Source organism: Urtica dioica, chromosome 4, assembly GCF_054948205.1.
Source record: "Urtica dioica subsp. dioica isolate 48M chromosome 4, U.dioica_male_clone48M_v1_H2, whole genome shotgun sequence".
In the NCBI taxonomy this organism is placed as follows: Eukaryota; Viridiplantae; Streptophyta; class Magnoliopsida; order Rosales; family Urticaceae; genus Urtica; species Urtica dioica.
Genome location: NC_142759.1, coordinates 4,386,674 through 4,399,967, shown reverse-complemented (window position 1 = coordinate 4,399,967; position 13,294 = coordinate 4,386,674). Strand labels below are relative to the sequence as shown.

General features: G+C 33.7%; 2 protein-coding genes across 2 annotated transcripts; both read right to left on the bottom strand.

Moving 5' to 3' along the window:
- Positions 1–1,181: 1,181 nt before the first annotated feature.
- LOC149399506 (serine/threonine/tyrosine-protein kinase HT1-like) lies at positions 1,182–5,446 on the bottom strand. The gene is made up of 6 exons (XM_089613521.1): positions 5,218–5,446; positions 3,659–3,791; positions 2,546–2,741; positions 2,307–2,425; positions 1,729–1,887; positions 1,182–1,619 (listed from the first exon to the last, which is right to left on the bottom strand). Exons 1-6 carry the CDS (start codon positions 5,433–5,435, stop codon positions 1,182–1,184), a joined length of 1,263 nt encoding a protein of 420 aa, XP_089469647.1. The 5' UTR covers positions 5,436–5,446.
- A 4,333-nt stretch (positions 5,447–9,779) lies between these two features.
- Positions 9,780–11,424, bottom strand: HB40 (homeobox protein 40). Its single transcript, XM_089612477.1, has 3 exons — positions 11,216–11,424; positions 10,793–11,121; positions 9,780–10,288 (listed from the first exon to the last, which is right to left on the bottom strand). The coding sequence occupies exons 1-3, from the start codon at positions 11,313–11,315 to the stop codon at positions 10,043–10,045; spliced, it is 675 nt and encodes a 224-aa protein (XP_089468603.1). The 5' UTR covers positions 11,316–11,424; the 3' UTR covers positions 9,780–10,042.
- Positions 11,425–13,294: the final 1,870 nt, after the last annotated feature.

Here is a 13,294-nt window from a genome sequence, read left to right as displayed (position 1 = left end):
CAAAACTACCCAAGAACAAGCTCGGATTTAGTTGGGATAATAGGAGTTTTCTACGTACGACACGCACCTATCAACATGGAAGAAAAAAGCCTCCCCTTCCCCGTCTCGACCTCACCTCCGAAGAGCGACGCAAGGGAAGGGTCAATGTACAAGAGAAAGGGCTTTGAAACCCTAGTTTTTAGAGACAAAACTTTTCCAAAAAGAGAAAGTGAATCGTTTACAATTCCTAAGATGCAGAAGAGTTTATGTGTCACTTAGCCTAGTATAAAAATTATAAAAATGTTTCATCATCAAGCTTTTTAATATTGTAAAATCAAGTGGCAAACATTTGTACCAAGTTGAAATTCTTGACTCCATGTAATTCCTTCATTTAGCTAATTTATTACTTTGATCAAGCATATACTTAAGTTTGGATCCACAATTTTCTTTGGAGTAATTCGGCCGGTTTCAACAGAACACCACTTGGATAAACGAAATTAACCTTAAAAAAGTGAGCCTTTCCCGTATAGTCAAAGTCAACAACAACGGAAAACGATGCAAGACGCTTATCGAATATCGATACAATAGCCGCTTGTTCAAGGGTGGAAAAAATGGATAACATTATGTTTAACTTTTGACCAAAAACAGTTAAATATAACCAATTATTAACTGAGAAAAACAGTTAAAGATAAAAAGATTAATTAGTTTTGGCCAAAAACACCGGTTAATTAAAGCTAACCAACAATTAAATATAACCAATTATTTTTTGTCAGTCAAAATACTCGCACATTTTAAGTCAAACCCTTACCTTTGCGGCCGTCTTGTTTTTCGTTCTTTCCAAAGCAACTGCTCTTTTATGATTAACTTGGTAAAAATACAAACCAAAATTTGCAATGGCTTAGTTCTAAAGGAAAATTTGCGACACCAGAGATATCAACAGCTCTTTTAGACTTAACATAGATCTCTACTAATAATAATACCTTTGTATTATTAAAACACCCTCGAGTTTCTGATCATCTCATTCATCACCTATATTTAATTAAAAATAAAACAATAGGGGAAAAAAAAAAACCTCCTCTTCTTCCCTGTGTGAATAATAGCCTAAAGTCAACGCTTATACAACAAAAAGACCAAAACACACCTTCTTAACCATATTTCCGGGAAGTTCTCAAAGGAAACCAAAAAGAAAAAGAAATGCCAGCTCAGAAACTGAAGCAGCGAAACAAAAAGAACGGCCGAGACTTCTTCGCAACGGTAGTCTCATCCTCGCTTTTCTTCTCCTTCTTCTTCGTCTTCTTCTTCTTCTTCTTATCGTCGGCGTCGGCGATGATCTCGGGAGGGACGTCAATCTCGACTATCTCGTCACGATCACTATCGTCATTTTTCACCGCGGTGTCGCTGTCGTAAAAGTAGTAATCGTCTTCTTCGTCGCAGTCGAGGCCCGGGATCCCGATATCGAAGACTTTGGAAGCCGGCTGAGGCCTGGGGCGAATCTCCGGCGGGTAGAGATTGTAGTAAAGCGTGTGCAAGTACTCGGTGATGTCTCTGAACTCAGGCCGGTACTTCGGGTCCTCCGACCAGCACGACTGAACCAGCGGAGCTATCTCCTTTGGGATGCTCTCAATCCCCGGCCTCATCATCTTCTAAAGCAAAAAAAAAAAGAATTAAAAAATGCATTATTATACATGTAAATGATGGTGGTTTGACTGACTGGGTGTGTTAGTTGACTTTTGATAATGAGTTAATTACTTTGGATGTGGCGTAAGCGACCATCATGCTGTTCCTTCCTTTGAAAGGGGTTTGGTTGGCCATGAGCTCCCACAGAACTATGGAGAAGCTGTACACGTCAACCTTGTGGTCGTACCTTTTCCTCGTCCCCGTCGCAGCATATGGGTCTGTGCTGAATAGCTGTTTCATATATTCATATAATATTATGTATATATATATGGATATGTATAGATACATTGTTGTATTGTTGTGTGCCGGGACGGAGTTAGACATTGATTTTTTTTAGGGGGGCTTCATGAATTTTTCTTTTCTTTAGGGGAGGTCAATATGAAATTTTTCAATGTAGAATGGAAGAAAAAAAAAATTGATATTTGAACCTAAGCCTAAGCTGAGTCCGTCCTGATTGTATATTTTTGGGGGGACTATATAAAATTCATGTGTAGATACATATATTGGTGTACATGGGGTGAACTAGACATAGATTTTAGAATGGCTAGATATTATAATATGAAAATTTTCAATTTTCTTTAATTTATTTTTTTGAACCTAAGCTGTCTAACCTAAATTCGGTCCCTGATTGTATGTTTATTCATACATACCTCAGGAGCCATCCAGCGATAGGTACCAGCTTCGGTAGTCATGTCTCCGGAAACTTCTCGAGCTAGCCCGAAGTCGGCCAGCTTTACTCTAGTTTTGTCCTTGTTAAGAAGTATGTTGCCTATGATGAATATCAAGAAATGATCAAAATTGGGAAAATTACTTCTCATATTATATAATTTATATATGATCATAAAACTATGATAAAAAGTGAGAAGAAGAAGAAGAAAGATATATCTACTTGGCTTCAAGTCGCGGTGAATCACACCGCGAGCATGTAGATACTCCATTGCTTTAGAGATGTCGAGGGCGAAGGTTAGGGCGAGCTTGAGATCCAAAGGGGTCGGGCGGGTTGAGGCTAAGTGCCTCTGGAGAGTACCGCCTCTCATCAGCTCTGTCATCACCATCAATGTTGGATCCACGGTGGCTCCGACAAACTGTTTCAGACAAGGCATTCACTACTATAAATTAGAGCAATAGGGTTAAATGTTCTTTTTTCTTTGTACTTGAATATAACCTGGTATTGAGGTTTGATAAAAGAATAAATGAAAGAGTACTAATTTTCATTTTGTGTGTGTGTGTGTGAGAGAGAGAGAGAGAGAGAGAGAGAGAGAGAGAGAGAGAGTTTCTCATGTTCTGATGATTGCTTAAGTTTTGTACTAGCCAGGTTGACATTGTAACTAACTGGTAACGGTATAAATAAGTAATGACAATTTCCATGAAAAAAAAAGAATGAGGTATAAGTATGTAATGGCAGTTTCCATGTAACTAACTATTAAAGGTAGTCTTGATGAGGTTGTGAATGTATGAATGAAAAATATTCAAAAAAAAAAGGAATGGCAAATTCCATGAAAATCAAAACGAAAAGAGTTTCTAAGACATTATTGATAGGAGCTGAGTACAAGCTACCTAAATGGAACAAATACAATAGACAAATTCATTGGAATTAATAGTAGCTTTGTTGTTCTAGAAATGGCCTTTGTAAGTGTTGCTCTCTATCTTTGTTCTTTCGGCTTAGTAAGAGTCCGCGCCTTTTCTATTGGAGAGTGCTTCGTTAAATAACCGAAGTAACCGCAATAACGGCGTCCCTTTTCGAGTATGTTTCGAGTTCCATGTTAAGAAATGAATGGAACACCTAATCCATATATAGACTAAAGAGCGAATTGTAATGATTGTTCGATAACTCCGCGGAGTGATCTAAAACAAAAACAAAATGTTGATCAAGTATTCTTTAGTACTTCTAAATCAGAAACTCACTAATTGTAACTCGCATCTTTTACCAAGCGACCGAAGCCAAAACATGCCCTAGAAAAACATTAGGAGAGTCTAGTTTTCGAGAGTAGTTAAAACGTACCTTGACGATTCCTTCGTGTTTCATGTTCGATAGCAACATGACCTCTCTTTGAAACATCTCCTTCCGACTAGGGCATACATCGGCGGCTTTGACTGGCTGAATTATCTTCACAGCAACAGCCCTGGAATTGTACCTGTACAACCAAAACCTCACAAGCTTTAGGGCAAAAATTTCTTTATTATCGATTGTCACGAAGATCAGACATTTGAACTAATCTATGTAAGCATCCAAGAACTAGATGAAAAACAATCTATTAATCTATTTGTGTTGTTCAGAAACAAGTTGTCATGCATATCCACTCTCTCACACTTCTTTACAACTTAAGAGACTTGAAAGTTAAACACTTTCAGATGAGTCAAAATGAAGATTACTCAATTGTTTCAGCTTCACTACTTCTTATGAGAACATATTACTGAAGGCTGATCAAGAATAATAACTCAGGGCCTATAGAAAAAAAGTGAAAAAAACTCAACAAATTGGAACCAAACACCATGCATACACAAAAACCATGACATCAAAACATATTTTCCAACAATTATGTAGCCTGCCATGAGAACATACAATTTCTACTCCAACTATATGAGCGAATAATCGCAATTACTTTACACAGGGGATTGACCCAAGATCTCACTTTTTGAGGTGGTCAACTTTGAAAGACTCTGAAGTGATTATCAATAAAAGGGTTTTCCTTAAACTCAAGATTATCAGAAGAAGATTTCTACCAAAAAAAAAACCCTGCTAATAAGTAAGAGTGAAGATTCTGCAGCAATATTTACATTTGTGATGCACAAAACAATAATAATAAATTAATTGAGAGAGAAGTCATATCATAGCGAAATAAGAACTCAACTTATCCTCATGATTATTTATCATAATTTGTGAATAGAGATTGAAACACAGGAATTTCTTCTACTCGTGTCTATGAAGTGATGCTTCGTCATGTATGAGGATATAGCACAAATTACCATTTAGAAAAAAATACAAAGTTCACTGTACCAGTCATTTTCTTATGCCAGGAAATATCAAAAAGATCCTACAAGACAAACTCTAGCCAAACAGAATATTTATAAAAAATAAAAAAAGACATTTTTTTCCTCGGAAAACCACATGTCGCACTTATTAGTATATCACCCACAGAGTCTGTAGCGTGAAAAATCAGAAACAAATCTAAACTCCGATAAGGTTTAACAAAAAAAAATATCCGGAATTTGAGTTAGCAAACAGATCTTAACATATATATATATATATATATATATATATATATATATATATATATATATATATATATATATATGAAATGGACTTAAATTATATACTTTTGAGTTGTACGAAAAAATCTTACAGTATTAACACAACAAGCGTCAAGATATCCGATTTTTACGCACCCACACGCAGACCACGATTTAAAACAACAAATCATTCTTGATAATACCAACAATAATAATAATAAGAACAATAATCGAAGAAAAAAAAACACATGCATGAAGTGTGGCGAACCCTAGCAAAACGAATTCGATCAGAGAGAGAGAGAGAGAGAGGTTGGTAGAAGTGGGACCCACAATCCTTCGTAGACGACGGAGTTGGGTCCTTCGCCGAGGACTTTTCCGATCTTGATGTCGCGGCGGTCAACGAGGATGGTGGGGTCAACGCTGAAGACGAACTCGGTGGGGAATCCGCAGCGGCTGTTTATGCTGTCGAGCGAGTACGTGAACGACTCGTCGTCCGAGACCGCCACGATTCCGTTCTCGTTGTCGTTTCTCTCTTGCTCCCTCGTCATCGTCGACGAAGCTCTCGTCTGCACTAAACAAATATTGAATACACAACACACACACACACACAACAAGACAGACACTGAAATAATGGGTTATTAATTCATTTATCGATTTTATTAATTTCGGAGGAAAACAACAAAAAGAAGCTGAGAGAGTTAGAGAGAGAGAGATTTGGGAGTTCGTTTTCTTGCGTTGGAGAGAGGGGTTTTTAAAGGACGATAAAAGAGAGGAGAGAAATGACAGGGAAAAGAAAACCTTGGAAACTCCTCGTGCGGTTTCGGGGAATTAATAATAATATTAGAGAAATTTAATAAGTGGGAGGAGAAGTATACTAAGTTGGATTTCTTTTGTAAACTGTTTAAAATTTGAAGAAAAAAAACTATTGAATTTTTTTGTGACCAAAGTACAATATATGCTTCAACTTACTCTCATTTAAAGTTCTACAACAGGTTTTCAAGTTTTAGAATATATGAATAATATTTTCTTCATTATATGTTGAATTTTTTCATAAATCTTTACTTTTTTATATTTTTTTTCTTCGAATTTTCAGTTGAAAACATTCAATTCGTTGTTGTCTCGTCAGAGTCATTTTTAGTGTTAAAGATTATAATTTTTTTTTTCGACATTTATTTATGTATAAACATCGTTTTTTTTTCCTCCTCTTTATTCTTTGATTGAGAGAGCTTACTGGGATTTGATTTCTTGATTTTGGGTCTGTGATGACATGGGGCCTAACACTGCCACGTGAAAGTCATCGTTGGGATTTTAATGTAGAGTTCCCTTGAAATGGTAATGCCCTAATTCTCTGTTGTTATGGTAAGTATTAATTGCTAATGGGTGTCTTGATAAGTACTACCGAGAAATATTAATAAAACTTCAATGTGTGGACTGGTTTCCTATTTTTCCTAAAAAAAAAAATATTCTTTTTCTACCAAGTTGAAACGCTATTGTATTTCGATTTCCAATATGGAAATATGCCAACGGGAAGAAAAAATGAATTTGATTTCATGTGTGTTGCTTGAATGATTGAGGTTTTTTTTTTTTTTTTTGAGAAATGAAATCAGTATTAGAAATGATGTTATGTCATTAAAATTATGGATAAATTACATTGATAAATTACAAATTCGAGTAATTTATACAACAAATTCGAGTTGAGAGTACACATTGTTATCGCGGTACGAGTTGAGGAGGGAATCCTTTAATTTATCCTAAAATTATCGACTCTTCTCTGAAATTCCTACAAGTAAACGAGTTAATTGTTCGTAAAAAAAAAAAAAAAAAAAAAAAAAAAACAACAAAATTACGAACAACCCAATTTGGCCTCCACATAATCATAGGTCAAAGTCTTCTGACGACTCTGAACAAGACTATAATAGGCCTTCACGTAATCTCGATTGGGAGACTACGGACTTGTTTGGTAGTTCACTCAAACTGTTTTTATTTGCAGTTGTTTTCAAATACCTGTTTGGTAAGGATTTCAGTTTTTTTTATTCAGTTTTTTGTAATTGTAGTGTAATAATTCACATAAGAATTAGGCGTCGAGATATATACTAATTGAAAGTTTTTACTGCGAATATAATGGTCGTACCTTTAGTATTAATGATTGTTCACAAGTTAATCGAAAAACACCGTTGTCTTTGTAGTCAATACAACAAATATCAAATTTTGATACCTATAATGTTGACTACAAATAGTGAAAACTCATGTGTTCGACGAGAGGATCACGACCAATAATTATTTTGTAAAATGGAGTTTCGATTGTTTAAAGTTTGTTATAATTGTAAAACTTAAATTTTCCAGGGAACGAAAACAAATTCGATAATCAAAAGTGAGGAAAATGAAATGATGTTGATAGGAGATAAGGAAATGTCAAGATGATATATTAAAAAAAAAATTTAAAATTGAGTGAAAAAATTAGAAAACACCTAAAAACAGTTTTCTGATTTTCTTCATTAAAACAGAAAACAGTTTGAAAACTTTTTGAGTTGTATTCTGAGAATCATCAAACAAACAGTCAATTCAGTTTTTTCAAAAAAAGTGTTCAAGTTAGAAAAGTCAAAAACAGTTTTCAAATGAAGAAACAAATAGGGCCTACACTTCTCTCGTTTGTGCAAAGAAGAAAAAGGAAGGAATTTGAATGAATGAGAAAATAGAGAATAAAGGCTTAAAAATATGATCAACAATTATTAAAATTTGGTTAACAACTATTGAAATATGATAAACAGTTATGGAAATATTAAAATTTGGTTAACATCTATTGAAGTATGCTTAATTTTTTTTAAAATAGAGTTAACATTTATTGAATTTTTGTTCCAAATATTGGTATATTGAAATTTGGTTAACCGTTCTTGAAATATGGTTAACAGTTATTCAAATATAGTTAACAGTTATTAAAGGCAAAATAGACTCTTCAAAAATTAAGGTGGTTATTTATGACAATAAAAAATTTAGCGACTAATATTAAAAAAAAATGAAAACGAATATTAGAACTATTTCCACTACACAAATGAGTAGTGATACTTTTAAATTTAAATAGATTTATTGAATTTTGGTGTAAAGTTATTAAGAAGTTGGTATAATCCCAAGGAATTTTAAAAGTAAAGGCCCAATCGAAATTGAACATTGAATAAATATTTCTCAATTAAAATTGTCCCAAAATGAAAAGCAAAATCACATCGTTCTTTCCGGAGAAAATGGAGATAGGTCAAAATTGACTTCAAATATAAAACCCAAACCATTTTGACTTTTAGAGGGTTATTGGGCCCAATCAAAATTGACCATGCTTGAGTGTTCAATTATTAGAAGAAGAAAAAAAATTCAAAGGTTTGGGAAATGCACGGATCTATTAGCTACTACAATAATTTTTTTCATAATCAACCAAACCCATAATCTAGACAATTCTATTAGTAAATTTATAAGAGAGAATATATGACTGCGTTTGGTTTAGATTAAAAAACTCTGTTTTTGTTTTTAGAAAAAACTAAACTGTTTATCTGGTGTTTGTCAAAACTGTTTTTACAAAAAACTTCAAAAGTGATTTTAGATTTTGTACATGATATGAAAAAGCTAAGATTCTTACTTTTTAGAAAAAAGTGTTTTTAAGTTTGGTATATAAATTACTGTAATATCCTTGTACAAAATATTGTTCATATATATAAATAAGCATACTAATAATTATTATTTAATTATTAAGAACATGTCTATTTTAGTCATTTTACTATAATATATTTATTTTACCAAACGCTAAATCAGTTTTTATTACCAGCAACAACTGTTTTATAAATAGTTTACCAAACACCTTGTCAGTTTTTGAAAAAAAAAATAGTTTTGAACTAAAAACACTTTTTTTAAAAACAAAGCTATGCCAAACGGGGTCATTGTGTACAAGTTTACCTTCTTTTTTTTCCTTTTCTTTATTTTATCTATTTTTCTCTATTTTTTATCTCCGAGTTTCATATATGTCAACAAATATGTGTTTGTTTGACGATTTGTAGACATATATATGTCAACAAATGATACAATTTATTGATATAATTTTCTCGTTTTAACATATCCACTTGTATGTTTCACGAAACCTGAGCAGTGTGCTTTCACCGGACATTATATATTGTATATGATATTTTTAACTCCTATAATTTAAAAAAAGAAGTGATTTTGAAATATATAATTAGTGAATGATTAAAAAAACGACACGATTTGTTGACATAAATGTCAACAAATCTGAACTTGTGTGACAAATGACACAATCATATCTCATTTCCTAAGTATGATTTTTAGGTTCATCAAACTCCAATTTCTAGTACCACTTATCAAATTTGTTTTGCCATTCAAGCTCGATCATAAGATCGCGCTCGCAGAGAGAATGCCAACAGGTCAAACTCACGTCATCTCTCGAACAATATTCGGACTTAGCCATGGTGTGCCACCCAATATCGGGTGGCGACCCACATATCAAATTCGTGGGATAGTTAGGATAAACTTGAGAAATTCGTTCGGATCCGAGTTAACACCCTCCAAATTAGTTCATTCTTATTCTCTTCGTACTCTTCTATTATATCACCTTACCCTCAGCTCAAATACATTTGAAGATGAGATATTCATTAGAGAAATTATAATTTCTCGTGATCGTGATGAGTTCATTTTTCTCGAAGAACTTATTTCAATATTGAAAAAAAAACTATTATAAGTATAATTTCATTTTCTTTTCTATTTTGGAATTACCGAGGAATTATTGTTCTTGCAAAGGTCATGATGAGATTAAGTAGTGGAGATTATTTTTCATGGGCCAGTCAAAGCCCCCATTATTCGGCCAAGTCAAACGACTATGATAGAAAATGTTTGAAACACTGAAGCATAATTTGGCACATATTGAGCAATTCAATAAAGGAAATCCACTACTGCTTTACACAAGTACGCGAAATTCTAGTACTACTGATAATTCCAATATACCATATGCAAAAGAGCAATATTCAAATAGTTAATTAACGCTAATATATTTACATGATCACTTTTAACCCCCCCACTTAATTAGTTAGTACTAAACTAGACCATTAATTAACAATTAAAAAAGTAACACTAGGAAAACCCCACATTTACACAACGTCATAAAAATTCACATGTAAAGCCCACCCATCATCCACTCCATGTTGGGCAGGTATTCGATGTTGGGCTCATCGTAAAGGGCCGGGGCATTATCGTAATCTTGGGCCACCACGAAATCGCCGAAGAAGGAAGGCTCGGTGTTGACCTCCATCGAGAGTGACGAGGCTGGGCTGTGGGTTGACCCGATCTCGACCCGCTCTCCCAGCCGTTGGATCTCGCGCTCCGCATCGTTCAGTTGATCAGTCAGCCTCACCACCTGGACCGACAAAAAAAAATAAAAAAAAAATTAGCCTCAAGTTTTATGAGAGATGTCCCACGTGGTTGTTGGGGGACTGAAAGTTGAACTTGAAAGGCGTAGCAACGTTGTACGGACCACCACCACCACCCAAAGAAACCGGAACACTACTCAGATTCTTTTCTAATTGTCTCTCTCATTATATATATATATATATATATATATATATATATGCTTTGATTTACTAATACACAGCCTAGTAGTACTTGTAAAGACTAAACAATAACGAATTATATATTAAAATTAATTTTATAGATGTTTGGAAATTACAGTCTATAAATTACATTTCAAAAGTAGCATGTAAACTAAAGGCAATAAAATGGATAATAACGCTGTTTGCATGATTAAAAACTGTTTTTATTCATAATTACCTTAACAAAGGCATTTATAAAAATAAAGCAAGAAAATGAACTAATAAAATACATGCAGTGGTTTAATAAAAATGTGTAGGGGACAATGAATGACCTGAGATTGGAGGTGGGAGTTGTGGAGGAGAGAGTTGTCGTAAAGAGACTTGAGGGAAGAGTACTCCTCCTCGAGCTTCTTGTTCTTCCAGCGAGCTCGGCGGTTCTGGAACCACACCGCCACCTGGCGGGGATCGAGGCCGAGCTCCTTCGCCAGCCTGTCCTTCCTCTCGGACTCGAGCTTGTGCTCGTCCTCGAAGCTTCTCTCGAGCTCCACAACTTGCACCGAGCTCAGCTTCCTCTTCCCCGCCCCCGACCCCGTCCCATCTCCAACGCTCCTACTGCTCTTCCTCCTCCGCCGCCTCGTTGCCCCACCAACATTATTATTCCCTGTGTACCAATATTATTATACATTATTATTATTGTTATAAGATCAAGATATACATATATATTCATAGAAGTGCATGGTACACAAATTAATAACCTTGTTGTTGGTGTGCTGTTTGGGTGAACTGATCGCCGGGGTACATGTGACTCACTAGTGACATTTGATCTCCAACTACGATTTCCTTGTTCATTGACATTTGTTGTTTTTTTTCTCTTAATTTCCTTTCTGTATTCTCTCTCTATCTTTTTTTTTTTTTTGGTTGGTTCTTTCTTTCTGTCTGGTGCCTCTTCGCTTGGGAAAGAACACTAGCCCCTTTTATAAGGAAATGTCCGCTCTATTTTTTATTTTTTTATTTGATGTTTTTATTTTTTATTTTTACTATGATTATTTGTTGGTTGGATTGGATATAGGCTTTAACGTTGGTAGTGTTGTGGATTTACAAATATGTCCCTAGTATCTTGCAAAGAACGATGATGGAATATGCCAATATGTCATCATGTGTGTGTGATCAGGGTGTGTCTTCTTGTAAAACAAAACATGCATGCATTTATTACATCTTTCCCTATTTACATAAAAGCATGCAGGATATATAAATGTTCACGTCTCTCCGTTATTTGAACAAAATAGGCATGATTATCCATGACATAAATTTTATGGCACAGCCAAATTAATCCCCCCTTTATTCTCCTACATCTATATTTCTTCTACGGGTAAATGAAATAATCAGAAGAAAATATTGCTTTACTTTTTTCGGAAATAATCCTCGTCATAATCAACAAACTGATAAAAGATTAGCACTTCTTTGATACTCTATGAGGAGGCAATTTGGATAAGATAAAAATCAACCGACACAAGTATATGATAGTCCAACATTGCAAGTTATACTAAATGTTTTTAAATTAGAAGAAAATACTAATTTTGTCCTAATCAAATAGTTTGATCGGATAATAATGCGTAAGGATTTCTAGTTGTAAATTCATTCACCTTACATACCGAAAAAATAGAAGTGGAAGAGAAGACATAGCATATCACTCTAATAAAAAAAAAGTTCTTAATTATGGGGGTTAAATTGAAAAAATAATTTACTCATCTAAATCGATTTATAGTTGGATATGTATAGGTTTTCCTGATCAGGTAAATTAATATATATAAATAAAAATAAAATGAAACAGGATTAGAGTGGAATGTATCTGATACGTATATATATACAAAAGCTTTTAATATTTAAGCATAAAACATAAAAATATTTTTTAAAGTAAAAATATTATAAAAACGAATTAGGGTTGTGATCCCAACACCCTGACCACCTCGAAGTTAATAAACTTTGTTGTACCGTTGGCTTAAGGATTTGGACATGTAAGTGACTTTTGTTGTCTAATTAGGTGGTATTCACATCTCTCTATGTCCTTGACGCAAAAACATAAAAAAAATCTCTCTGTCCATAACATCCACATCCACATCCACTTCTATTTAGCCAAGTCACAACCACAAATTTCATTACACACTAGCATAGCTCTTGGCTTTATGCACCATTATTTTATTATTATTACTTTCCATGCGTGGCTCGAGATTAGGGATAAAAAAAATATATTGACCCCCCATCTCTCTAAACTTTTTGCTTTAATTACGTAATGTTGAAGAAAAATAATTAATATATATAATCACGGGGTTTTACTTTTTCGTACGAATACACCATGGCCAACCATTTCGTGACTATATTGTAATGTAATAGTAGTACTATCTCCTATAAAATAAAATAAAATAAAATTTAAATAGTACTATCATTTCGTTTACGATCGTCTCTCTTTCATTGCTACTTTATATCATATTTAAAAATTAAAAATATATATTCTCTCTATGTCATGTCAAATATCTTTTTGAATTTTTTATATAACAAAATATATATCTATATATACCACATGAGTTGATACAAATGTACCAATCCTACATTAGTTTTTTTTTATTTTTAAACACAAAATATAATTTTTAATTCATTATGAATATCAGTGTTAAGTTATGAATTTTTCTGCTAAAGAAATAAGGAGTTCGGAAGATATATATGCAAACGAAATTTTTTAAGATCTTGCATTATGTTTTACAAAGACACCGCCTTTTTTTTAAACACGGAAATAAAAGGTAAACTAAAAAATCTCAATATATATGTAAGGATTATTC

Coding starts and splice junctions, on each gene's coding strand:
- HB40 (XM_089612477.1), bottom strand. CDS start 11,315: ATGTCAATGAACAAGGAAATCGTAGTTGGAGATCAAATGTCACTAGTG. Junction 11,122..11,215: donor AACAGCACACCAACAACAAG/GTTATTAATTTG, acceptor ATTGGTACACAG/GGAATAATAATGTTGGTGGG. Junction 10,289..10,792: donor ACTCCCACCTCCAATCTCAG/GTCATTCATTGT, acceptor TTGTCGGTCCAG/GTGGTGAGGCTGACTGATCA.
- LOC149399506 (XM_089613521.1), bottom strand. CDS start 5,435: ATGACGAGGGAGCAAGAGAGAAACGACAACGAGAACGGAATCGTGGCG. Junction 3,792..5,217: donor TCCGTCGTCTACGAAGGATT/GTGGGTCCCACT, acceptor TTGGTTGTACAG/GTACAATTCCAGGGCTGTTG. Junction 1,620..1,728: donor TCGCTTACGCCACATCCAAA/GTAATTAACTCA, acceptor TTGCTTTAGAAG/ATGATGAGGCCGGGGATTGA.